The 24,933-nt window shown below is 41.0% G+C and overlaps 2 protein-coding genes across 4 annotated transcripts in view; one reads left to right on the top strand and one right to left on the bottom strand.

Annotated features, from left to right (window-relative positions):
* Nucleotides 1-1,186: 1,186 nt before the first annotated feature.
* On the bottom strand, nt 1,187-2,347 carry LOC146392230 (uncharacterized). Its single transcript, XM_084943919.1, has 4 exons — nt 2,025-2,347; nt 1,903-1,941; nt 1,648-1,752; nt 1,187-1,458 (listed from the first exon to the last, which is right to left on the bottom strand). The coding sequence occupies exons 1-4, from the start codon at nt 2,163-2,165 to the stop codon at nt 1,333-1,335; spliced, it is 411 nt and encodes a 136-aa protein (XP_084800045.1). The 5' UTR covers nt 2,166-2,347; the 3' UTR covers nt 1,187-1,332.
* Nucleotides 2,348-3,860: 1,513 nt separating this feature from the next.
* Nucleotides 3,861-24,933, top strand: part of atrx (ATRX chromatin remodeler) — a 35,053-nt gene continuing 13,980 nt past the window's right edge. Inside the window, exons 1-28 of one of the 3 annotated variants that reach the window (XM_084943834.1) lie at nt 3,861-4,113; nt 6,111-6,172; nt 6,264-6,313; nt 6,439-6,554; nt 6,641-6,721; nt 7,194-7,303; nt 7,416-7,483; nt 7,595-9,528; nt 10,091-10,163; nt 10,600-10,742; nt 10,842-11,006; nt 11,120-11,234; nt 11,326-11,425; nt 11,710-11,886; nt 13,386-13,527; nt 13,651-13,760; nt 13,997-14,143; nt 14,228-14,405; nt 14,766-14,903; nt 15,000-15,175; nt 15,269-15,386; nt 19,568-19,698; nt 19,962-20,056; nt 20,179-20,318; nt 22,022-22,172; nt 22,257-22,357; nt 23,127-23,235; nt 23,381-23,558. In XM_084943834.1, coding sequence (XP_084799960.1) covers nt 4,098-4,113; nt 6,111-6,172; nt 6,264-6,313; nt 6,439-6,554; nt 6,641-6,721; nt 7,194-7,303; nt 7,416-7,483; nt 7,595-9,528; nt 10,091-10,163; nt 10,600-10,742; nt 10,842-11,006; nt 11,120-11,234; nt 11,326-11,425; nt 11,710-11,886; nt 13,386-13,527; nt 13,651-13,760; nt 13,997-14,143; nt 14,228-14,405; nt 14,766-14,903; nt 15,000-15,175; nt 15,269-15,386; nt 19,568-19,698; nt 19,962-20,056; nt 20,179-20,318; nt 22,022-22,172; nt 22,257-22,357; nt 23,127-23,235; nt 23,381-23,558 — 5,124 coding nt within the window. In that variant the 5' untranslated portion in view covers nt 3,861-4,097. Of the gene's footprint in view, nt 4,118-4,599; nt 4,730-6,110; nt 6,173-6,263; nt 6,314-6,438; nt 6,555-6,640; nt 6,722-7,193; nt 7,304-7,415; nt 7,484-7,594; nt 9,529-10,090; nt 10,164-10,599; nt 10,743-10,841; nt 11,007-11,119; nt 11,235-11,325; nt 11,426-11,709; nt 11,887-13,385; nt 13,528-13,650; nt 13,761-13,996; nt 14,144-14,227; nt 14,406-14,765; nt 14,904-14,999; nt 15,176-15,268; nt 15,387-19,567; nt 19,699-19,961; nt 20,057-20,178; nt 20,319-22,021; nt 22,173-22,256; nt 22,358-23,126; nt 23,236-23,380; nt 23,559-24,933 lie in introns of those variants that run through there. The other 2 variants (XM_084943844.1, XM_084943852.1) reach the window with 2 other exon arrangements.

Raw genomic sequence — 24,933 nt, 5'->3', positions numbered from 1 at the left:
TTTAGACTTAAAGCTGAAAGTCATCAGTGCAACCGAATCAGCAAACTCTTATGTTTCCTTGTAGAAATAAATCATATTTATTCACATTATTTTTACATAATATTTATAGATGGTTGTCAGTGCACTTGCAGTGGGGTCCGCCCCACAGTTTGAGAACCACAGATCTAATCAAAAAGTGATCTTAAACACCACATCCTGCTCTACACTAGACAGTTTACACATTAGTGTAAACTGCACTAAATTTCCACATATTTTAATACCATTCAAATACCATATTTGAATAGCACAAAATGACAGTGATTCAATTTGTTTTCAGGTCATTTCTTAATATGAAATAACTTCAGGGACACATCATGTACAGATCCACTGTCTGACTTAAAAATCTGCACATCATCGGGCAAAACGGGGATGAAAAGGATGTGCACACTGCTTTTGAATTTGATGGAGGAGTTATCTCCACGCCGTCAGCTGGAAGCAATGCTAGGCTTGAGCGCAGAGGAAATGAACTCGCCAGAGAGCATTTTGTATGTAACAGCAGATTTCAACATTCACTCACTAGTCGAAGGTTCCGGCTCGTCCCAGTTTAACCTCGATCTACATTGCAGCCATGCAGCAGGGCTTGCTATCTGTGTGACATCCTGCTGGAAACCACAGAGGCAGGCATCATTCACTGCATCAAATCAAAAGTTACAACTGGCGGCTCATGATGATGTGAAACGGGTCACATAGCCGAGTCATTGTCATCTATTTATTGACTTTCAAACTGTGAAAGTCTGGTATTTGTGTCAGTAAATGAACTGGGGGTTGCCCTGCAGAGAGGTGGCTCAAAGAGGGATGAGGTGCTACAAATGGGCTGTTTCTGCTTTCCTGAGTGGGAAGTGGTCACCATCAACAGACCGCTTTCTCAAGCAGACATAGAAGCCTACGCTCTACTCAGGCAGGCCCTGTTTGTTTATTTATGAATGACATGTTTTAAAAGACATTTAATAATTTAATCATTTATATTGGTAAGAAGCATGGGACTGATGCACACATTAATTTTAAATAAAGAGATAAAGATAGGCTATAAATCCAGTGATCCCACGTCTAAGTCATGAACATGCCTGGCTGAAGTTCATAATTATCCCATAAATGTTACACACTGATGGCAGTAATGAGTAATAAATACACAAACACACACGTCAATAGGTATAAAAATGAAAGTAATGACAAGTGCTCCTTTTTGTTTTAATTTATTTGTATATAAATAGAAAACGTAACAAAAGTAATAAATATGTCATTAAATAAGTCCATAAATATATTTACAGTTGCAATAAACTTGGGGATAACTCTTCATTTAATATGATGTGGACATATGATGCTCTTGTTGTTCAAGGCGACGTCAACACAAAGCACAATTTTCTCCAGAAAGTGTTTTATATTATATTGGTTTACCGTGTGCAGGTGACAGTTTTCATCCTGCAACAAAATCAGGTTTACCAGTTATGTTTCGAACATTAAATTTAGTTGAAGACAGAACTAAACACACACTCACACACACAAATCTTTTATCACCACATCAGCGATTTGTTGTGTTAATTACTAAAACACAGTCAGTTTTTTGAATTACTGCCATACAAATGCATTGAAAGAAATATGCATCTTTACCTTGCTGTACACATGCAGGGAATGCTCAAGTATTGCTAGATTCTGATTTGAATTGTTTTCCAGAGATTTGTTCAGCGCCTTGTCGGCTAAGCAGAAGAATTTTTCCTGCAAAGAGAAAACAGTGATAAGCAACGGTGCCCAACATGCTGGAGATGAAACTGAATGACATAACATAACAAACGCGTGGTAACCGCTGTCTGTTATAGAGGTCAAAGAACACTGCGAAGAGTAAAATATGAAACATTTTCAACTTACCACACATTTTTCTATCTTAGGCACACTGAAGTCAGGCAGCTGCTAGGATAATTAGATAAAAATGTCAGTATATCAACAATGATTATATGGCGTACTAACAGAGAAACATAAAGTTTACTTACATGATCTTTTAATGCCTTCTGGGCATGTTCTCTAATTTGCTTCAGCTTCAGCCTTTTGTCTTCACACGGGTTGATTGGTGCTGCATAGACCATCACAGCTATCATCAACAGTGTAAGACACTCAATACCAAAGTTCCTCATGTCTTTCAAAGAGCTCCGGAGCTAGAAGTGTCAGCTTGAGTAGAATAAGGTAAATTCCCTAGATAATCTTACTACTGTTGGTACTTATACAACTCACCCATGACCACGTCACAGGGGGAAAGCACCAAATAAGGCGAGACGATTATTACATGTTCCAGTAGTTGAACTCCATCGATTACTAAGAAGTTACCGTTCCTGAAAAGTTTAATCAAGAACCTAACCCCCTCATATTCACACCTTAAGGTATATTTTTACCACAGAGACTGCATCTTTGGTGCACCCTTTACTTTCACAACTGGGACTTTGACTTATCGCACTTTAAATGTACAAGCAGAGTTTGCGTGTGGTGGCAAGTGGCATTACTAACATTTATTAGTATTTTTATTAGTATTATGTGTAGCCATTCATGTGTGACATATCAGACTGTGGTGTGTGATGTGTAGGCACATGGGAAATATTTTGAGTCAAGATTTCAACTTTAGCCAATCCCACACACATTAGGAAGAGGAAAATGTGACTGATAGAGAAAATTCCTAATAGCCCTAATGTCAGTTTTACTCTGTATAGTAATCCCCCACACACACCCTTATTCACCCACACACACAGACACACACACACCCTGCTCCCCTCTCTCCAATTATGTCATTATTAGACACTACAGTAGTAGTGTATTACTGTATTAGTTTTAACTAAATTATTATTTAGTTAAAACTAATTAGTTAAAACTTAGTTACAACTAATACAGCGTTTAGCTTTCATTAACAGTAAGACAAAAATACTCAAATTAGTAGAATTAGTCACAGCCTCCACCAATCACACCCAGTGCAGCTGAGAGATAGCTGCAACATTTTTGGTTTATTGTGTCATGTTTTTTTATATATGCTGAAGCTCGAGCACACACCTTTTTGCGCTTACATTTGTACACTTCTACTCGTTATTGCTGTGCCCTTGCACCGGAGAGGCTGACATCCTTTGAGAAAGGGCCCCACCTTTAGGTATTGTTAAGTAACTCAGCTTTTAGGATATTCAGTGTATTGCAGTAGGCATTCCCAAGCTGCTGCTGTCTGAACACAGAAACAAAACAACCATGTGCACTTCACAATACTTTGCTCCTCAACCATTCAAGTAGTTCATGAAAGATGAGAATTATTCAGTGATTTTACAGCCAAGATTACAAAATGAGTCCATAAGGTCTGCATGAATCTTGGTTATAAATGGTTAAACAGTCAAACAGGACAGACTGCACCAAATGTGCAACACAGTCATGTTTATTTACTTAAACCATTAGATGCTTGTAAAGCTCAACTTAGTACACTGTCACATTCTAACATTGTGTCATATGTCTTTATAATATATAACTTGTCAGTTCTACTGCTGAAGATTAAACAGTGGTTTCCACCTTTTTTGTAGCTACATGTAACATGCCTTATATTACCTTTACAATGGTATGTTTATTTAGATCCTACATGTTGTGTATTAAGATCCTACATGTTTATTTACTTGAACTACTGTCGTCTTCGAGAAAGATGTATAGAAATTGTGTGCTGTACACCTTTATCAGTAAGTAGGCTTCAACAGGAATGACAACCCAGCCAGGAGCAGCAGCAAAAGCAGCTGCCGCTCTTTTTTTATGGGGGAAATGTTTGCTTTCGCTCGGAGGATCAATCAGCTCCGGAGAGCCTGGACCATTCAGAGCGCCAAAGCTCACGAGCCGGTCAGCCAATAGGAATCCGCACAGGATTGAGGCTAGATGCGCCATTTTACTGCGTCCACAGCCATCCGGCAAGATGGTCCCCCTGCTTTGTCTCCACTGACCGGAGTTGTTTCGGTTTTCTCTTGCCTCTTCTTGCTTTAACACTAGTGAAAATCTGTATGCTCGACTGAGCTGGGCTGCCTGGGCCAAAGACAAAACCCGTGTTTGTCAGTCAAGAAATGACGACGGCGAGAAGTAGGTACGAACACTTGTCTTGTTTGTTTAGACAAGTCAGTTTTGCATTGATTGCCGTGCTTGCCTTCGCTAGCGGCGAGCCGGGCCATAGGAGCCTATTTGCTAGTTAGCAAGCTAGGCTAGCTTGGTTGCAGCCGTTAGCTGCGCGGCCGGTAATGCTCAAGTTCGCGCACACGCTTATTCAGACGCACACATGCTCATACAGGGATGTTTGTCAAAGTGATCAAAATCCTAAATGTGATTTATTTATTTTTTTGAGTGGTAGTTTTCGTTGTGTTAATTGGAGCCAGCTAAATGTTGCTAGCCGGGATGCTATACGAGGCAGTGCCAGTCTGCGGGTAGCGCGCGGGTTGGTGTCATGGCATCGTCACAGGGAGAAAAAGGCCTGTGCATGCAGCGGTGCATGCCCATGCACTGGAGCTTGTGTGAACGGCCGAGACTGCAAGGTTGCCAGGGCAACACGGGGGCAGTGAAAAGAAGTAGTTCTGTACCAATAGTAAACGGGCTAATATTAGCAGAGCTGAACTTGGCATCCCTGATAGTCGACACTTTGTGACTTGTCAAAACCCGGAAAGACTTCGGTGAGGATAAAGAAGCTGCAAACAGATACAGATAGGTGGGCTCTTTTCTTTCTCCCGCGGAAGAACTGAGTAAGAATCGTACGGCCGGCTGCTGCTAGCAAGCCCGGGTGATTGTTCACCACATCTCGTAGCATCTAATCAGCACGTTATGATGACGCAAAAGGGGCAAAATAAACAGCAGCGGCTCTGTCTGCAGAGCGGCATGCTCCAAAGATGTGCCTATAAAACATGCAGGTCACAGCGGTATATTTAATTACATGATTGTACGGACTCGCAAAACCTGCGGTTTGGCTTTTGTTTTCATCAGGAGCTCATTTAGCTGCATTTAGTTCAGTTTTGTCGGAGTTTGTTTACGGAAGGCCGTGCACATAAATGTTGGCATAGCTTTGTTTTCATGCTGTGGTGTACTGGAAATAATATATAAATAAAATCACCGTTAGAGAAACAGTTGGCCTATCAAGCAAATACAGATTGTTTTGGTCTGAGTTGTGCACTTTTGGAAACATCGGCCCTTTTCTGAATATCATAAAGCTAAATGCCACTTTCCCCTTTCTTAAAGCCTCACTCAATACACTCATGAAGAATAACGCCATAGTTATTAAAAGAAAAGCTCTGTTGCGAGTGGCTTTATGTGGGAACTATTTTTTTTCTCTTGTACTTGTCTACATCCGCCAACCACAGGAAGCATAGACCTAGCAACCGTTACATTTCACCTGAAGGACATGAAAGATTACATCCTGTCACAGTGTGAAGAGCTGGAGCCTCTCATCATAGTAGATGCACAGTGGGGGAAAAAAGAAATAGTAACTACTATAAAACCAGGAGTGGGACTATCCTTAAAAAAAAAAAAAAAAAGTAAACAGACCATATTTTGGTGTTTTGGCACTTTGAGCACCACAATGCAATTAACTCCAGTTTATTCAAGATATAACTCTCAATAGCTATAAAATTGGGACAGAGGCAAAAACATTTAGTTATTTCTTTTTTTTTTTTTGTCACCTAAAGCAGGAACTTCAGAATCAAAGTCCAAAATTCTTGCCCTCCTTTACATTTTCCGAAGCCATCCGATGGGCTGGACACCTTACCTTAAAGAAAAATTTAATGTGTTTGTCTTTTGTATCATAATTTTGTCTGCTGCTGTTGATATTCTTGTTATTCTATATTTATAGTAGTGATATGCTGTTGGTCTTGGGCTTTATACAGAGCAGAGCACCATGGTACAATAGAAGATCTGAAATGTTTAGATTGAAATTAAAGACAAAAGCTCAGTTTAAATGCAGAATGTGAACATAGATTCATACAGTAAATGCATGTAGCTGTACTTTTTTAAATGTGTTTTTCCCTCTAGTTTCTGACTGTTCTGTCAGATGTAATATGGTACCAGAATGCAAACTTTTTTTGTAAATGTTTTTTCAGGTAAAATGAGTCTGGCTGCTTCAGAATCACACCTAGACCAAATGGCGGAAAAGGAAGAGGAGGTAAGTTCACCACTCGTTTGTTTTAGACTTTTTAAATGTTTGAAACTTGTTCATTCTCAAGCAATTAAAACACATTTTATATCGTTGCCAGCCTGGTAGCTCAGCAGAAACTATGAAGCCCTCCTCTTCTCGCAACAAGAGGTGCGGAGCAGATTTCTTAAATATGTCAGCCTTTTGTTGTTGCTTATGCACTTGTATGCGGTCAAAATACCTTGCAGAGATGATGCAGATTGAAATGTTAAAGTTGATTCCCTGACTTATTGTAGGAAGCCCACCTCTGTAGCTAAGCACACAGACCAGAATGGATCCGAGTCCTCGGCCGAAAGTGAAGGTGCCACTTCTGACAATCCTTCAGACAATAACACGGGGAGTGTTTCTAAAGGTATGAACTGTACGAAGGTATTTCTGAATTTTTATTCAAGATGTTGTGGATGTCTGGGTTGCAAACGGAGCTGTTTTGTTCTTCAGGCACTTTAGTGATGAGGCCAGTTGGGAATGAAAACAAAGGTGCTATGAAGCTCAGAGTGGATTTCAAACAGAAAAAAACAGGTAATTATATTTCTGATTAAAATGTGTGTTTACAGTGTTTATCACAGAATTAAATCTGATTTTTGGCAGGTGTGGTACAAAAAGAGGTGTAAAAGTAAACGTACATTGTGACAATAAATAAGGTAATAGAAATCAGCTGCTTCTTCAGTGAGTTCCTCGTCTAGTGGATTGACTCGTACTCCAAAAGTGCAGCTGGCAACAGTAGACCTGATTCTCCTGTTGCCAGCTGCAGTCCACAGAGTGCAACTTTTAAAGTAAGGGTGAGGGCATTGGAATTGTGTCATTCTCTCAGATAGAGGAAAACATTAATATATGCTTGGACAGCCACTAAAAGAATGCTGACTTTTTGTAAAGTGCGTGGGGGGAGAGATATATTTGTCATGTTGACCGTTGAAAGTGAACCTGGATAAGATTTTAAAGTAAATGAAGTGGATTGTGAAAGTGATGTTTTTTTTCTTCCTTCTTGCTGTAGATGATGCCCTGCAGAAGAAGGTAAACTGCACTGCCTGTGGAAAACAAGTGAACCAGTTCCAGCGTAACTCTGTGTTTGTTCATCCTGTGCTCAAAGTACTTATTTGCAAGGTAGAGACTCTGAGATGGACATTTCACATATTTTCATCATATTATTACAAGTTCTACCATTTTCACTATTTCACTACTTTTTTAATATTTACGTTCTTTCCTCTTCCTCCAGTCATGCTACAAATACTATACAAGTGATGACATCAGCAGAGACTCTGATGGGATGGATGAGCAGTGCAGGTACACTACACTAATAAAACAGTGAATTTCTTTTAAAGTAATGTTTGGAGGAGTTTTTGAGGACCTCATTTGCTATTTGCCCTCAAACCATGTTAAATATTTTTTCTCTAGGTGGTGTGCTGAAGGCGGCAAACTCATCTGCTGTGACTACTGCAACAATGCCTTTTGCAAGAAGTGCATTCTGCGCAACCTGGGCAGGAAGGAGCTGTCAGGCATTACTGATGAGAACTCAAAGTGGCACTGTTATGTCTGCAGATCAGAGCCCCTCCAGGATCTGGTCTCCAAATGCAGTCGCATCATGGAGAAACAGCAGCTTAAGCAAAAGAAAACGGAGAAGACGGAGGAACGTGAGAGCAAGAAGCATAAGAACAAAGCAGCCAAAGAGCACAAAGCAGTCGTCAATGGAAAAGAACACACAGAAGACTCGGGGACCATGACATTCTCCTACAGAAAACTGCACATACCAAAAGAACTTGTAAAGAAAGCAAAAAAGCTTGTTGAAACTACAACTGGGTTGAACAATACTTTCATCCAGTTCATTCAACAGGAAGCCGAAGACCAGGGAGATAGATCTATCAGGTATCGGCATTTGAAAGCCTTTAAGGCCGTGCTTTCTGATTTGAGAAAAGCTCACAGTGCTTTAGAGGAGGCTTTGGAGCCTGAGTTTAGAAACATGGAGTTGCAGAATGGCAATGAAGGCCAGCACGTTGTTAGAAAAAGCACTAATGTTGAGGCAGTTGCAGAAAATGATACCATGGACAACACTGCAGATTCGGTGTGTGAGAGCGATCCACCTAAAGAGGTGGATGAGGAGACGCTTCAGGAGCAGGATGTGGAAAAAGATCAGGTGTCAGAACAGAGTGAAAGGAAAGATCACCAAACAGAAACTGATGCAACCCAAGGGACAGTTAAAAAAGAAGTTTGTGAAGATGGGCTGGTGTCTGCTGGTGAAATGTCCTTAGATCATGATATTATGTCTGTGCCGCCTTCAGTTCCTGAAGAGCTTTTTCAGATGGTGGAGAGTCTTGCAGATTCTACAATGCTGTCACAGGCTGACACAACCTCGGTCACCGATGCCGAGTCACAGTCTAATGGAAACCCAGCAGACACTCAGGCCCAGCCCAAGGTAAAGAACCTTATAGTGAAACTGACTCCTGTCCCAGTTGTTACAACGTGTGGGTCAAGGTCATCCAGGTCCAAAAACAAAGAAAAGGGCGACGAGATGTCAAAAAAGTCTGAACAAGAATGCAAGGAGGAAGAAAATGCCGCTTCTGATGAAGTAGATGGAACCAAGAGCCCACCGCCCAGCCGTCGCTCTAGCAGAGTGAAGACTACTCCTTTGAGAAAGCAGACTGAGAATAAGGACAAGAATGTGTCCTCTGACTCGGATTCAGAGTCAGAGGAAGATCACAAAGACAAGGTCAAGTCTTCCAAGAAATCCAGGAGCACTAAAAAGGAAGACGAGAAACAGGCCAAGGCTTCTGATAAAAAGACAGCTGACTCTGATTCGGATGAAGTTCCTGATGTACTGATGGAAAAAGTTGCAGCAGGCGACAGCACTGATGAGGGAAGCGCCAATTCTAAAAAGCATTCACTCAAACTAAAGCCATCCACAGAAGATGCAGAGAAATTGTCCAAACGCAAAAGGAAGTCTGTAAGCTCCGATTCAGACCTAGCAAGTAAAGGTAAGAAGACTTCCAAGAAGAAGAAACGGAACGGCTCAGACTCCTCAGACTCGGACTCGGAGGAGAAGGACAGTAAAGCGCGTGTAGCGAGGAGGAGATCTACCCGTGTAAAGAAGCAGGATGACACAAAAGAAGAAAGCAAAAACTCACCTGAGACGAAGCCGAAGAGGTCCTATGAAAAGAAGTGCAAGGGAAAGGGCTCTGGAACATCCTCAAAGCTACAGTTGACCTCTAGTGATGAGGACGAGGAGGAAGAGGAGGCTGAAGGTGCCTCTGGGGAGGACAGCGACGAGCAAAAGATCAAACCTATTGTGGAGGATAACGTTTTGGCAGGCAGTGCAGCCTTTATTCAATCCTCAGGTACACCTGGAAGTTTTACAACATGAATTAAATAAATGAAATGTGCTGATGAATGCGCTTCAGGAGGACAGAGATGTTTTAAACTTTTCTTGTAATGACCTGCATGGCCTTCAGTTAGCTACACGTGTGTATGGAAAACTACTTTAACATTTAATCTTTAACCACAGCGGAAACAACAGCATCTTTTTGAGCTATTACCATCAAAGCCAACAGTTTTGACCCAAGGCAGTTCCTCTTAAAGATATCTCCAGTTTATATCTCCTCAGCCAGAATGATTCATATCAGCAATTTATTTCTTACTGGAACTGTCCAGCTGTAGTAACCTAAATAATTGCGACATTTAGCCCTGACTTCTGTTCAAACTCTGTATTATACTTCCATATACATGGGATAATTTTGATTACGCTCTTTATTCTTATTAAAGTCCATCTACAAGTTCTTGGCAATATAAAAGAAAATTGTGAAGGAATCATTCTAATTTAGCAATTTTTTTATATTGATAATGTCTTTCATCTGTTTAAATGTCGGAGAGGTTTGCTATAATGTGTGGTGTTTTGTACAGGAGATGAAGTGGACACTAAAGAGGGAATTACTGGGATTTGTGACGACGATGATGACGACGATCCTGAGAACAGGTACTTGTAAAAGAAATTGGTTCTTCCAACTAGGCATCAAGTGGGTATCAACATCATTCAGTCCCAACAGTGAAACGCGAGGTTTAGCGTTAGCAGATCGAACAGCTGCATTTGTCATTTTTGTAAATTGCTAACAAAAACAGCTAGGAAATTGTTCTTCTTTCATTTCAAATGATTGACACTGTCTGTAAGGCTACACTGGTATATCAGTATTTTTAGCAGTGTTTATAATGGTGTTGTAGTACCAGTAGTATTCAGTTGTTACATTGAAACAATCTCAAAGGAGAAACTGGTGTTCGAATGCTCTGATTTATATTATATTGCACTAACTTTACAAGGTTCCACACAAATGTTTTATTTGTTTGTTCATTTTTTGGGGGGCTAGAATGTTTTTGTAAAATCAGGTTTTTATGATTTTATTTCTCTTTACCTGCAGGATTGCAAAGAAAATGCTTCTTGCCCAAATAAAATCGAACTACTCCTCGGGAGCAGAGAGCTCCTCTGACAATGAAGAGGCAGAAAAGGAGGAGAAGTCATCCAAGAAAGTTAAAAAAGAAAATGAAGAAGACGAGCAGCAAGGTAGAAATTTGTTAAATAATCCTAGGATTTTATTTTATTTATTTTTAATAATACTCATCTTCATGAACATTTTCAAAACATTTTTTTCTTTCCATGAAGATGATGAGGATACAGAAGACTCTGGCTCTGATGTCGAAGTGAAGAAGAGTGGCAGACGCCATAAACTGCTTCGTCATAAACTCTCACTGAGTGAGGGTGAATCAGGAGAGGAGAAGGCTGCTGGGAAAGAGAAGAAGAAGGGCAAGAAGAAGTCAGGACGGAAAGGTTTGTTCTGAAATTATAATTCAGTCTCTGTGCCACGTCCTACTTGAGGTTAAAATATTTGAAAAAGCTGTTAGATGACAGGTTTTCGTTTTGTTTTTTTATTTGCATTTCAGTGGACAGCGATGACTCTGCAGACTCAGACTTTGAAAAGTCAGAGTCCAGTGGAGAGTCGGCCGTGAGTGAGGTGGTTAGCGACTCAGACAATGAAGACAAGCGTCGAAAGACCAGGTGAGAAGAAAGAACTCCAACCAGTGGTGGTGACTTATTTCACTGCTGGTGGATCCGGACAAATCTAGTATTGTTCTTTTTATTCCTGCAGAGCTGCGAAGAAGAAGGATGACGAAAAACAGAGAAGTTATACTCAGAAGAAGAAGCGACGCAGGATCAAAGTTCAGGATTCTTCTTCAAGCAATGAGAAGGTGTTTTAAATGCAGTGCACTTGGTGCTCCTAAACTGTCCCAAAGCTGCTTTTTTCATAGTAGGATTACTAGGTAGAGGAAATGGAGCCACGTGAAATTTACCAAGTCAAGTCATGCACGACACTTAAAATGTTATTTTAACTTACCCTGGAGTGTGTTGTGGGGATTATTGAGGCCACAAACCAATCATGGGGCTGCTCAGCTACTGATCATAGGAAGTGCCCCCCCCCCCCGTGCCTAAGGGCTGAACATCAGAGGGCTGAACTTGATGTTCATTTCCACAGAGTGGAGAGGAGGGTGGGGAGGACCAAGATGGAGAAGGACGCAAAGGCCGAAAGAAGATCCGCAAAATCCTGAAGGATGACAAGCTGCGGACGGAGACGAGGGATGCTCTGAAAGAAGAGGAGGAGAGGAGGAAGCGCATAGCAGAGAGAGAGGCACTCAGGGAGAAACTTCGAGAGGTAAAGATGAAATGTGCGGCTGTTATCAGGAATATAGACTCGATATTCAAAGCCCTGAGCTGTTGTAGGAAATGGAAAGAAAATGAAGAGTGTCCAGTGTATATTAGTTGTTAGAGGATCTAATGATGAGCAGTATGTTTCATTATTTGCACTTTATACTAAATCAAATCATGTGTCTTAAGTTTTTCAGATCAAGCAGGTGGATAGTCTGCTTTGGAAGTTATAGTAATTACCATAAAACAAATATATGAATCAAAGATTCAGAAAGGTTAGTGTGAAAAGATGGGCTGTCAACTAGCTTGTGAAACACACTGGTGTGAAACTAACAGGGATCCTGCACTTTGACGGTTGGTGTGTATGCCAATGCAAATTTATGTTTAATAGGCCAATAACACATTTCCTGACCAATCTCCCTATTACTACAAATTTAAACTTGGCACAAATGCTGGTAGGTTAGAACTCATCACGCTGATTTTGAGTTGGTTCTCAGTGGTGGGAATGCTGCTGCAGTGTGGGTGGTAAATGGCTACGAATAAAGAAAAATCCAGAGTGAAATCAAGTCAGTCAGTTCGTCAGTCAGATGAAACTTGCAGAAATTGTCCTGCTAAATAAAGTCTGACTGCTTCCTGTTGTCCTGTAACTCCTGCATATGATGTAAAATGTTCCTGGTGTTTGTACCAGGACTCTCTGGCAGCTGTGGCCTTTGAACCACTCTGCTCATCCTCTTTTGCCTGCAGTGGCACAATTTTTTTTTTTTTTTTTTTTTGTTGTCCTTTTAAACCTTCATCTAAAAGAAGCCCGTAGCAGTCCGCTGATGGCTGCCTCTGGGAGCAGTACTGCCAACAGTAAGTGGGTTGAGGCTGCTGGTCCAAATCAAACATTTGCTGGAGAGAAGCAGATGTTGGGGAGATGAGGGCCACACAGAACCACAGCATGCTTCACAGCTGTCTCCATTTTTGTTTCTTGTTCTCTATTATCTCCCTGTTGTATTATTGGTGGTTGTGTTAGCATTAGCGTTAGCATGGTTTCATAACAGCCTGTATGTATCCAGCATACAAAGTGCCAGTTGTGGTGGCTACATTGGTTGCCAATATTAACAACCCATGTAAAAAGTCAGCCATGTGCTCATAATTCAGGGGTAGCTCTGCTGTTAAATACATTTAAAGGACATTTTTAGAAAATGAAAGTGTAACGAGCAGCAGGGTGTTTCCGTAAGTACTTAATTTTTTTTATTAAAATGAATAAAATACGCCATGGTTTAGTCAGAATTGCCAAAAGTGCATGATGGATTTTTCTCTTAATTTGTGAAATTGACCATGCATTAGCCTAAACGGGCTTCCTTCACATACACAGACATAAAGAGAGAGAGGTATTTTGTTGGCGATACAAAGTGAGAAATTTAACATACTGGAAGAATTAGTGATATATTTCTTTTACTTAAGACGTTATTTCCAGATTTTAGAATTAAAATAATCTTTTTGGCTCTTCTTTATTTTCAGGTGATTGTGGTGGAGGAGTCTTCCCAGGTTGTCTGCCCCATCACTACCAAGCTGGTGCTGGATGAGGATGAAGAAACCAAAGAGCCTCTGGTGCAGGTGCACAGGAACCTGGTGACAAAGCTCAAACCTCACCAGGTTGATGGTAAGGACACAATGCACAAAGAATTTTGAACCGGTAGGAGCTGGAGGAAAAAAAATAAGCAAAGCAAGCCTGAGGTGCTCGGCACTGATGTTTCCTATCATGTGTGTTTTGTGTCCCTGTCAGGAGTGCAGTTTATGTGGGACTGCTGCTGTGAATCGGTGAAAAAAATTGAGAAGTCTTCTGGCTCTGGCTGCATCCTTGCCCACTGTATGGGCCTGGGAAAGACTCTGCAAGTGAGTTACTTGCCTTATATTGTCTGTGTTCATGTTCACTCTTGTGCAAACTACACCAGTTGTGTAATGCAATGTTTTTAGCTGCCCCAAACTTACAGAAATGACCTCCTGTGGAACTTTAGAACAGCACATATAAGCAATTGTCAAAATCAGTGCTTATATTAAAAGGCAGTCTGATAAAAATGTTCCAAAGCTCTGTGCTGTTGGTGCAACATTTGACTCGTTTTGTCCTGTAGGTGGTGACATTTCTTCACACGTTGCTGCTTTGTGAGAAGCTCGATTTCGCCACAGCACTGGTGGTTTGCCCCCTCAACACTGTCCTGAACTGGCTCAATGAATTTGAAAAGTGGCAAGAAGGAATGAAGGATGAAGAGAGTTTAGAGGTAATGGGTTGCCCTTGTGACCTTTCAAGCCTTTTCTGTTTCCAGTGCGTTGCTTAGCATATTTACCTTTGGTGTGCTCAACAGGTAACTGAGCTGGCCACAGTGAAGAGGCCACAGGAGCGAGCGTACGCCCTTCAGCGATGGCAGGAGATGGGCGGCGTTATGATCATGGGCTACGAAATGTACCGAAACCTGACGCAGGGCAGGAACATCAAGAGCAAGAAGCTCAAAGAGACTTTTCAGAAGACTCTGGTAGATCCAGGTAGAGTGATTTTTACGTTACATGTTATGGACTTAGGTTATCTTTCTGTGCTCCTAAAAATCAATCTTGTGGTCCAAATGATCCTTTTTTAAACTGATATAAGCTAAAACAAACCTTCACTTTAAGTGAGTACATCTCTGGCTGAATGTAGACTCAGTCCTGGGGTTGTTTTTTGCACGTTAGCTGTTCTAATGTGGCCACATGTACCAAATTAGCCAAACTGTTTTCATTTTCTTTTGTTTACATCTGAGCCTGTTACTGGTAAACCCCCTTTTTTTTTCGATGTGCGTGCCATTCCAGCGGTGTGACCTGATCTGAAATTGGCTGCATTAAAATTATCCTTGTGTTCATTTTTACTAGGGCCAGACTTGGTGATCTGTGATGAAGGCCACATCTTGAAGAATGAGGCCTCTGCTGTGTCCAAAGCAATGAACTCTATCAGGACGAGGAGGAGGATTGTGCTGACTGGAACGCCACTGCAAAATAACCTTATTGAATGTGAGACTTCCTGCTATCATCCACGTGAATCATTTATATGGATGATTTTTGTTTACTTTTTAAAAATAACTTTTCTGACTTTTGTCTCCTTACCAGACCACTGCATGGTGAACTTCATTAAGGAAAACCTGCTTGGTTCAGTTAAGGAGTTTAGGAACCGCTTTATTAACCCCATCCAGAACGGTCAGTGTGCCGACTCCACCCTACAAGATGTCCGGGTCATGAAGAAAAGAGCTCACATTCTTTATGAGATGCTTGCTGGATGCGTCCAGGTATATATTTAAAAAAACATTTTTGTGTTTGAAATGATTCTCTCAGGCCTCCTTTGACTTCCTGCTTAAATAATGCATTTGCTTTTCCTACAGAGAAAAGATTACACTGCACTCACCAAGTTCCTACCTCCCAAGCATGAGTATGTGTTGTCAGTCAGAATGACTCCAATCCAGGCTAAACTTTACAGATACTACCTGGAGCACTTCACAGGTGAGAACCAAGCTTTAGTGCAGTTTGTCTTTTGCTTTGTTGATGTTCCACAACCCTAAGATTTAGTCCCAACCAAAGGAAAACTCTTTTGTACTAAAATTGTGTTAATTTAACTCCCTTCCATATTTTTCCCATGGTTATTCACGCCCTGCTGCAGTGGCTCTCTGCCTCACCAGTGTGGGCCCATGGTGCAGTTTGACAACCACTGCTTTAAACTATTTGGATCTTTGGGGGTTATGAACAGCAGGGACTCTTGTGGCTGCTAGCAGTGCTTTCCCAGTGACAAGTCTGATCTGATTGCCCATACAAAGATTTAGACCACGCTTAGACTAAAACAAAATTAGGGAATTCGACTGGAAAACATGTATAGGCTAGGACTAGGTTAAATCCTACTGCGGGAGTTCTGTTTCTCTTGAAAGTGCTCTCCTTACTGGATTTGCTCAGACAAGGTTTTTAGATAAATGGAGGGTCTTTCTGGTGGCGCATTGTTAAGTCATTTAGTGAACTTTTCCTCTGAGAGAGTGTGTGTGTGTGTAAGAGTGGCAGCTGGCACTGTGCCGCAGGCAGGGTTTAAGCCCAGTTTCCCACGTCTCCCTAATGAAGAGCTCTGGGAGTGAGGGAACAGAGGGTGTGTGGTAAGAGGGGAGGGATGCGGGGCATAAAGGGAAGGGAAAGAAATTTCTAGGGAGAAGGGGCCAGAGGTTTTACACCAAAAGCAAAAACAAAGAACAGGAGGGCTGGTATTTAAGAACAGGAGTGTTTGGAGGGATTGTTGGTATGTGTTGTGGCTCATTAGGCTGGGTTGTCCACAGTGCACAGCGCTGATGTTGTGACAGAGGATTTAGTGTTTTAAAGTGGTGTCTTCAGACTAAAGACCACCACGGGTTGTGGTGGGAATAGCCATAAATATTCTCTCCTTTAATTCCACTGCTTATGTAAAACTTGAACTAACTTCTGATGTCTTGGGGTCAGTGCAGGTCAGCATCCTGAATAGGTACGTTAGTGTTTTAGCGACTGCTTTTTGCTCTAGGAAGCAGCTGATGGAGCAGATTATAAGGCTAAGAATTAGCTATTAATCATCGGCTTTATTGTGTTTTTGTGGTTTCAGTGTTCATTCCTTGAGAAGAATGATTTGCACTTATTGCTTGGTTTTAGTTTTGTCTGTATAATTACTTTGTAAATGCGCTGCACAGTCAAATTCAAGCAAAGTTTTCAGGCCGTTGCACATTTTCCACATTTTCAGACTAATCTAAAATGGATCGAATTAATTTTATTTTCTTGTCTGTCTGCACACAATACTCAACCGTATTCAAACAAAAACAGGTCTTTTTGGGTATTGTGTAAATGTAAGAAAAATAATGAAATGGCTGATTTGCAAGTATTCCGACCTTTGCATTTGTACTTTGTTGTTGAAGGAAGTCTTGGCAGCTGAGCCATCCTCAAATCTTATTAAAAGTGATCTCCCATCCTTCTTGGCAGAAAAATGTAAAAAACTCAACCAGGTTTGATGTGCCGATAATGTGCACAGCCATTTTCAGGTCTCTCTGGACATGCTTTGTTGAGTATTTCGTTGATGTCTGTACTCTCTAGCTCTCAGAGGCGATTTTTATCATCTTGGCTCAGGTTGATCTAAATAGTGAGGGAGTTTGCCCTTTTAGGAATTAGAGGGGGAAACATGATGCTATAAGACGACGAGAGCAAATAATTGAGTTAAATTTAATTCATATAGTACCAAATGTCGGCAATAGTCAACTCGAGGAGCTTGATATTGTAAGATAAGCACCTTAAAATAATTGAGAAAACACCCCAACAATCACGACCCCCCTATGCGCAAGCACTTGACAATAGTGGGAAGGAAAAACCTCTGGCAGAATCAAGCTTAGGGTGGGGCAGCTGTCTGCTATAACCAGTTGGGGTTGAGGGGAGGAAGACAGGATAAGATACAGCCTGTGGAAGAGAAGTCAAAGATTAATAACTAATGCAGCGCAATAGTCCTGATGATAATCTTTTTCATAACTGTTCAAAAACAGAATTGTTTCTGGAAAACATTTTTAGAGCTCAACCCAAGCCACTTTTGTATCTATCTGGCAGCACCTTTTAGGTCATTATCTTGTTGACGTGGACACTATAGAGCTCTCAGGATCTCAGAGTAAAGTTAGACTTTTTTTTTTTTTAATCCACTTTTTGTATGCGTCTGTCCAGCTAATCTCCCACATTATGTAACAGAAAAACTGTCACAGTCAGCCACCGCTGTGTTGACCTGTAACAACAGTGTCAATGAGGCATTGCTGAATTGTGGTTTCCATGATACATGCTGTTGGATATCGTGACCAAATAATTCAATCTTTGTTTCGTCAGACAAGACGATATTTCTTCTAACTGTATGAAACTCATTAAGGTTCCTTTTGGCAAACTCCCAGCAGGCTGTCATGTGTCTTTTGGACAGGAGCGACTTCCCCTTGGCTACTCTTACTATAAAGGCCTGATGGGTGGAGCGCTGACCTCTAATCAACTTTTAAAAGCATCTTGAGGATAATTGATAAAATTAGAGCTCAAATGTGAGTCTCACTCCAAATGCTGTTTTTGCTTTGTTGTCTAAGGCAGCGGTCCCCAACCTTTTTTGCGCCACGGACCGGTTTATGCCCGACAATATTTTCACGGACCGGCCTTTAAGGTGTCGCGGATAAATACAACAAAATAAAACTAGTACCGGTACCGAAAAAAAGAAGATTTATTCATAACACACGTGAAAAGACCCAGGAAAACCGAGTAAACGATAAAAACGATAACAAAATAACGCTGAAAACTGATAAAAACCTTGAAAACCATACATTTCACACCTGAGCCTCAACTCTCGCGGCCCGGTACCAAACGACTCACGGACCGGTACCAGTCCGAGGCCCGGGGGTTGGGGACTGCTGGTCTAAGGAGCTTGGAAAGAAAAGCGTCTGGACTTCTTTAGGTTGCTTGAAGACGTTTCACCTCTCATCCGAGAAGCTTCTTCAGTTCTAGGTTCTTCAGTTAAGCTTCTCGGATGAGAGGTGAAACGTCTTCAAGCAACCTAAAGAAGTCCAGACGCTTTTCTTTCCAAGCTTCTTAGACTATGATGACTTGGATGACAGAGAACCTTCACAGACCTTTTGCTTTGTTGTTTTTTCAGTGTTGTGTGTAGGTTTAAAATTAAGAGTTGAATCCTTTTTAAGATGAGTTGGGATTGCTTAGAGCTTGTCCACTATGAAAAAAACAACAACCTCTGAGTACCAATTAAATATTTTGCTATATCCCCCTCTGACACTCTGGCCAGCATTAATCTGTATTAACTGTCAAATTACTGTTTACCTCAGCTGTGTGAAGCTTCCATATCTGTTTACTGTGGAGGAGTCCAAAACTGGTTAGTCAAAGCTCATTTGTTGTTATGGCTGGCTAGTTGTGAGCAGTTCAGTTACTGGGGAGAAATGCATGTTTTAATCTGCTGACAGTAACAAACTGTTTAATTATTACGACTAAACAATTTATGCACGTTTTAGACAGTGGAGTTGAGGCACGGGGTGTGGAAGGAAGATGAAGAAGTGGATACAAGGGAGAGAGGGAGTAGTGGTGGAAAAGGTAGAGGAAGATGTGAAAAAAGAAGCGAATGATAATGTTGAGGTTTCAGAAGGAGGGATAAGATCCAAGGAAGAGGCGGTACAGTGTCAGTGCAGATGGGAGATTTTGAACCACCATGGACTGCCACTCTTACTTCTCCTTCCATTTAGCCCTGTATGGTTACAGCTTAAAGGCTTAATACTGACAAAGGTGTGAATTGTGTTTCTAACAATCTCTCATGACCAAAATATATTTTTTTAATTATTAAAAACAAGAGTTTATTTATTTATTGTTTTACATTGTTTGATGATGGGCTGTGAAAACATGTAAATTTAAAGCTCTTAATGGATCATATGTAGTTTGAAAGAGTGGTTTGTGATCCTTAAAATTAAAACTAAATTATGATTGGTGTTCTCAGAAATTTCTTAGTTAAGTTTAGCTGTCTGTCAGTTTGTCAGGTTTCCTCTTTTTGAAAGATTACAGAGAGTTAAACTCAGTTGCTCCTGTTCTTATCGTCTGTATGTATAAAAGGTTGTCAGGTACGTAATGCAAACACACATCCATCTTCCCCCTCATATTCTTTCCCTTGCGTGCAGGTGTGGGGAATGCTGTGGAGGGGAGCCGGGGCCGCGCGGGGACCAAACTCTTCCAGGATTTCCAGATGCTCAGCAGAATCTGGACCCATCCCTGGTGCCTTCAGCTGGACTACATCAGTAAAGAAAACAGGGTAGGGCTGGGGAAGACGAGACTAAACCACAGCAAACACTGACTGAAAAACTAGAAATATATTCCCACAAATTGCGCACACTGTAGCAAAACAATAGAAACACATTGCTGACAGGTCACGCTTCGAGCAAGAACACCACATACTGCTACTGAAGCAAAACTTTTCCCCTTATGCATCGTTTCTGCTGCCCAAGATCGAGCCCTGCATACAGCTGACCTGCATTGCTGCACAGTCGAGTCTCACACAAGTGTACTTTCCCGCAGGGTTTCTTTGACGAGGACAGCATGGACGACTTCATCGCTTCAGAAACAGAAGAATCCTCAATGAGTCTGACCTCTGAAGATGAGAAGATCAAAAAGTAAAGTCATGTTTGTTTGTTATTTATTTCTTTCTTTATACAGATATGACATAATTAAACTGCTTTTCTACTCAGCATCTTACTCTTGCTAACCCAGTCTCGTTGTGCCTCCTGGCTAATAGGAAAAAGAAGCAGGGAAAAGGGAAAAAGAGGGGATCTGACGATTCGGACAGTGATGATGTTGAGGTCATCAAAGAGTGGAACACCAGCTCTCGTGGCAGGAACGGCGAGGGCCGAAACAGAGCGGAGCCTGTAGAGGAACGTGAGTGTGCAATAACACACAGAGGGGACTACGATTGGTTGGCTGGGTTTAAGAGGGTCATGAACTGTACTGCATGGTTGGAAATCTATATAACATTTCAGGCTCTGATTCAGTCCTTCCTACTCTCTAAGTAATTAGTTAGTGAGAGGGGAATCTGTTTTATCAGAACTGACCTCAGGGAACCAAGCACACTACCTGCTTGTCTGTGAGCCTAGGTAAAGAAAAAAAAAAAAAAGCCCATATTGCAGCCTTTTTATTTTATGCTGAAGTATAACAGGCTCCGAGCTGATCCATTTTTCATTCTCACATACTGAGGAATGATGATTATATTGTGATATCCTTCTGTTTTATTTAGAAATTAGGAGGCTTCACATCCAGCTGCTGCTACAGGCAGAAGCTGTTGATGAGTGCGCCTCTCGGTATAAACAAATATGAAATGCACGCATTTCCATCCCATTCTCATGAACCCGATGTCTCCATAGATGTTTTGACTTCTCTCTTTAATCCAGGATGATTTGATTCAAAGTCTTTAAACACATTTTTAGCTATAATGTGAGAATTTTTATGCCTATTAAGAAAAAAATCAATACGCTAATTAAGCAAAAGTTTTAATTAAAGGCCTAATAGAATGACATGGAAAAAGTGATGACCTTTTATACCTAAAGGGTCACACCTGAAAATACCTGGATGTAAACTGGAACTTTACTGGTTGGTAGGGATGAGCAGCTACTTGTGGGTTTGAGTGAGTCTAAAATCTTCTGTTTCCTTTAAAGTCAAAGATTCATGGAGATACAGTATATGGATCAAAGTACAGAGCCATCTATACATCACACCTACTGTAGATGCTCGGTCATAGAAACCTGTGAAATGAGGCAGTTTCTGTGCTGAGGTTAATGCCAGAGGAGTTTTGGAACTCTACAAGTTTTAAGTGCAAGTCTTGGCGACTTCTGTGTGGCTCAGCGCTTGGTGACCCGGCTCTGTAGCATTTTGTGGTCTGCTGCTTTGTGGATGCTGTGGTTCCTAAACACTCCACTTTGCAGTAACACCACTTACAGCTAATCGTGGAAAATGGGGGGGGGGGAAATCACAAGATGTCTTGTTGCGTTGGTGGCATCCTATTACAGTACCACGTTCTTCAGAAGGACCTGTTCTTTCATATATATTGGTAAAGGCAGACTGCATGGTTAAGTGCTTGATTTTGTACACATGTGTGGGACTGGCCGTGTACATTATGTCATGCACCAGCAGTTGTACTGCATAATACTGAGAGAGCTGTTTAAAGGTAGCAGTAACTGTCATGTAATGGAAGATGGTCTGGGACAAAATTATGACAGTGCCAGAAATGTTAGGATGATCATCTACTACCCAGGTCCACTAATCACTTAGTCAAAATGTATCAAATCAAAATGATCAGCATGATATTGGCATCATTGTGTTATGCAAAAAAAAGCAATTTTGTTTGTGTTGTTCTCTAGCTGTTACATGAGTTTGGAATCACTAATAGTATCTACGTATTAAGTTCTTGGTTGAGTTTACAGACATATTAAAACAAAATAAAAAGAATCATTTTCACACACTTTACCGCTGTAACACAATAGACAACCATGTAATAGTGGGCCTCAGCTTTGGAAGCTCAGTGTCTGTTACAGGCTTGTCGTTGTCAGATGCATGTAGGCTAATCTGTAACTCTGTATTATAAACAGCTCGGCCCTCTGGCTCCGCACCAGGAAGTCCCACTGCTGACTGGCACAAGGAGTTTGTCACGGAGGCTGACGCTGAGATCCTGGAGCACTCAGGGAAGATAATGCTGCTTTTTGAGATCCTGCGCATGGCTGAGGAAGTAGACGACAAAGTGTAAGTGTGTTTGTATTGTGTGCAAGCATAGCCTTTGTCAGTTTGCAGTGTCATTGCAAGGTGTGTCTCTGTGTTTGTCTTTAGGTTGGTGTTCAGTCAGTCTCTCATCTCTCTGGATCTGATTGAGGATTTCTTAGAGTTGGCTTGCAGAGCTAAAGATGAAGAGAAAATTTCTCCATACAAAGGTATGTTTTGGGCATTTTTACATAGATACATACATACATTACACTATGCAAAAATGAACCTATGCCCTGTTACTGACTTGCTAGACTTAGCCAAGCACTGTTTAGTATTATAAGCGAGTTGAGATTGGCAGGCTTCATTTTGTCCCAAGATTCATTTTTGTGGTTTTACACTGCGCTTTTTAAAGTGATGTGTGAGTGAGTGTATGTGTGTATGAGAGAGAGTGTGTTAAATTTTTTTAACATGAGCCTTGGATAAGGATGAAGCATTTCCATAGAAATGCAGGTTTTCGACTCATAAGTCAACCCACATGCAGCATGTATTCTTACACAGGCTGGTGTGCTTATTACTCTTAAACACACACCGACACACACACATTGCCGCTGGTGTAAGGTCATGTTCCTAATTAAACTTCAGCAGCTGTTTTTGCTTTCATTTTGAAAATGATTAGACCTTGACTTTTTATTCGACAAAAAATGTTTGCTCAAGGGTTTGTAATTTGTAATGAAAAGATCACAGTGCCGTAATTGGAAACATGCTGAAATGTTGGTTATGAAGGCTGGTGGGAGGGGTTGGATTGGCCATCTTGAAGGCTAAACATGGCTGGCCTCTAACCAACACAGCCATCTATCTGCTGCCTGTTAATACCGAAACTAAGTCCCTTTGACAAGCAAAAGGCAGCACTGACGCAGATACATGTGCTTTTGAAGTTTCTGTTGAACGTAGACGGCAGATGGCAAATCAGATTTCGTTCCTCTCGTGTTTGTGAAGGTGAAGGCAAGTGGTACAGGAACATAGACTACTATCGTCTGGATGGCTCTACCAATGCCACCACCAGGAAGAAGTGGGCCGAGGAGTTTAATGACACCAGTAACACAAGGTGACGTCTTTGCTGTGTTTACAAAATGCAAAATGATGACAGCGACTTTGCAAAAAAAGAGCATGAGAATCTTAAAGCAACATTTTTGCACGTGACACAGGATATAATTGTGATGTGTCTCCTTTTGTTCCATTTTCATACACAGAGGCCGTTTGTTTCTCATTTCTACAAGAGCTGGTTCACTTGGCATCAACCTGGTGGCAGCAAATCGGGTCATCATCTTCGACGCCTCCTGGAATCCATCCTACGACATCCAGAGTATCTTCAGGGTTTACCGCTTTGGGCAGCTTAAGACTGTCTATGTCTACAGGTTGCTTGCCCAGGTGAAGTTTAATAAAGTCAATACATTTACAGCTAAACTAGCCTCCAATAACCAGCAAGCAGGTAGTTGGTCTTTGTATATAGATTATAAGACTTTCATGAGTATAAATAGTTTCATGCAAGATGCTCTGTATAAGTTGTGGCTTACAACATTTACCAGCAAAGCCAGCAAACGTTGAAAAGCCACAATAAAGTATAAGAATGGTTTAACCTCCAAAGACCCGAGCTCTTCCATGGCATGCATTTTTAATTTCTCTTTGATATTTGGGCATATTGGGACCTCATAAATGTAAAAACAAAAAGTTGCCAGGTTTTTTTTTTTTTGTGTTTTGTTTTTAACCTGATTTTTGTTTCTAAGAAAAATGAGAGCCACATATGAGGACATTCGTTTTAAATTTTGATAGAACAGTGGCAGTAGAATATCCTCTAAGTTGATATCAGGCCCTTGTAGAGAAAAATTTGTGTTTTTAGGTACAGACAACCCAAAATGTGATGTCCACATATGTGGACGCCAGGTCCTAGGTTAAGGTGTCAACAATTAAGACTTGTGAAATTCAGCTAGAGATGAGCTGCTGTTGAATTTTTGGGACCAATATTGACTTTATATATAGATTTTGATAAATACATGGCTAATTAGGTGACTAATGCAGCATCGGTGGGCTGGGAAGTTGTGGGTTTGCTGACTTGAGGCATTGAACTGTAGGTGGTGTTAGGGCAACTCTGTGTAACTTTTTGACTTTTGGTTTCACTCTGACCATTTTGAATTTAGCTGAAATATGAGACACTTTTTCTAAAGTCTAGCTAGTGTGTTGTGAGTGTAAAATAGCTTGAAGTGCTTACCTTTCAATCAGCCAAATGCTACGTGCTGACCGAAGAAATCCAGCATGCTAGTTAGTTTCCTGTGATGGCAAATGTATAAGCGATGTTGGCCAAATTTCCAGTATATTGGTCAATTTTTACGTTTTTTCCTTTCAAACATTCTAAACAGACAGATTTCTGTTTCATTTCTTTTGTATACTTACTTATTTACTGTTGCAGAGTGCCCTCTGGTGGACAAACTATGCAACATTAACACAAAACATTGCTGAAGGGCATTTCTCCCATCTCTTTAAATGAAGAGTTGGCAATTTTAATTTATTGACTATTAAAAATACAACAGAAAAGCAAATAAATCTGGTCAGTTAATATTTGCTATCAAGCGAAAATCGTTCGGGTTCTAGTTCCAAATAACTCTGCACCAATTTGTGTTGAGCTGTTAGGCTAATACACCTCTTTGAGTATGGCAGACAATAGAATTGGATTCATGCTGGGCAAACTATTGATGACCTAAATCATCATTTTACCTCATTAGGAAATGCAGATTGGTAATGAACTCAC

Source organism: Perissodus microlepis, chromosome 2 (genome assembly GCF_051167445.1).
Source record: "Perissodus microlepis isolate ML-2025 ecotype Zambia chromosome 2, ASM5116744v1, whole genome shotgun sequence".
NCBI classification, from domain to species: domain Eukaryota; kingdom Metazoa; phylum Chordata; class Actinopteri; order Cichliformes; family Cichlidae; genus Perissodus; species Perissodus microlepis.
This window is presented reverse-complemented; position numbering and strand designations above follow the sequence as displayed.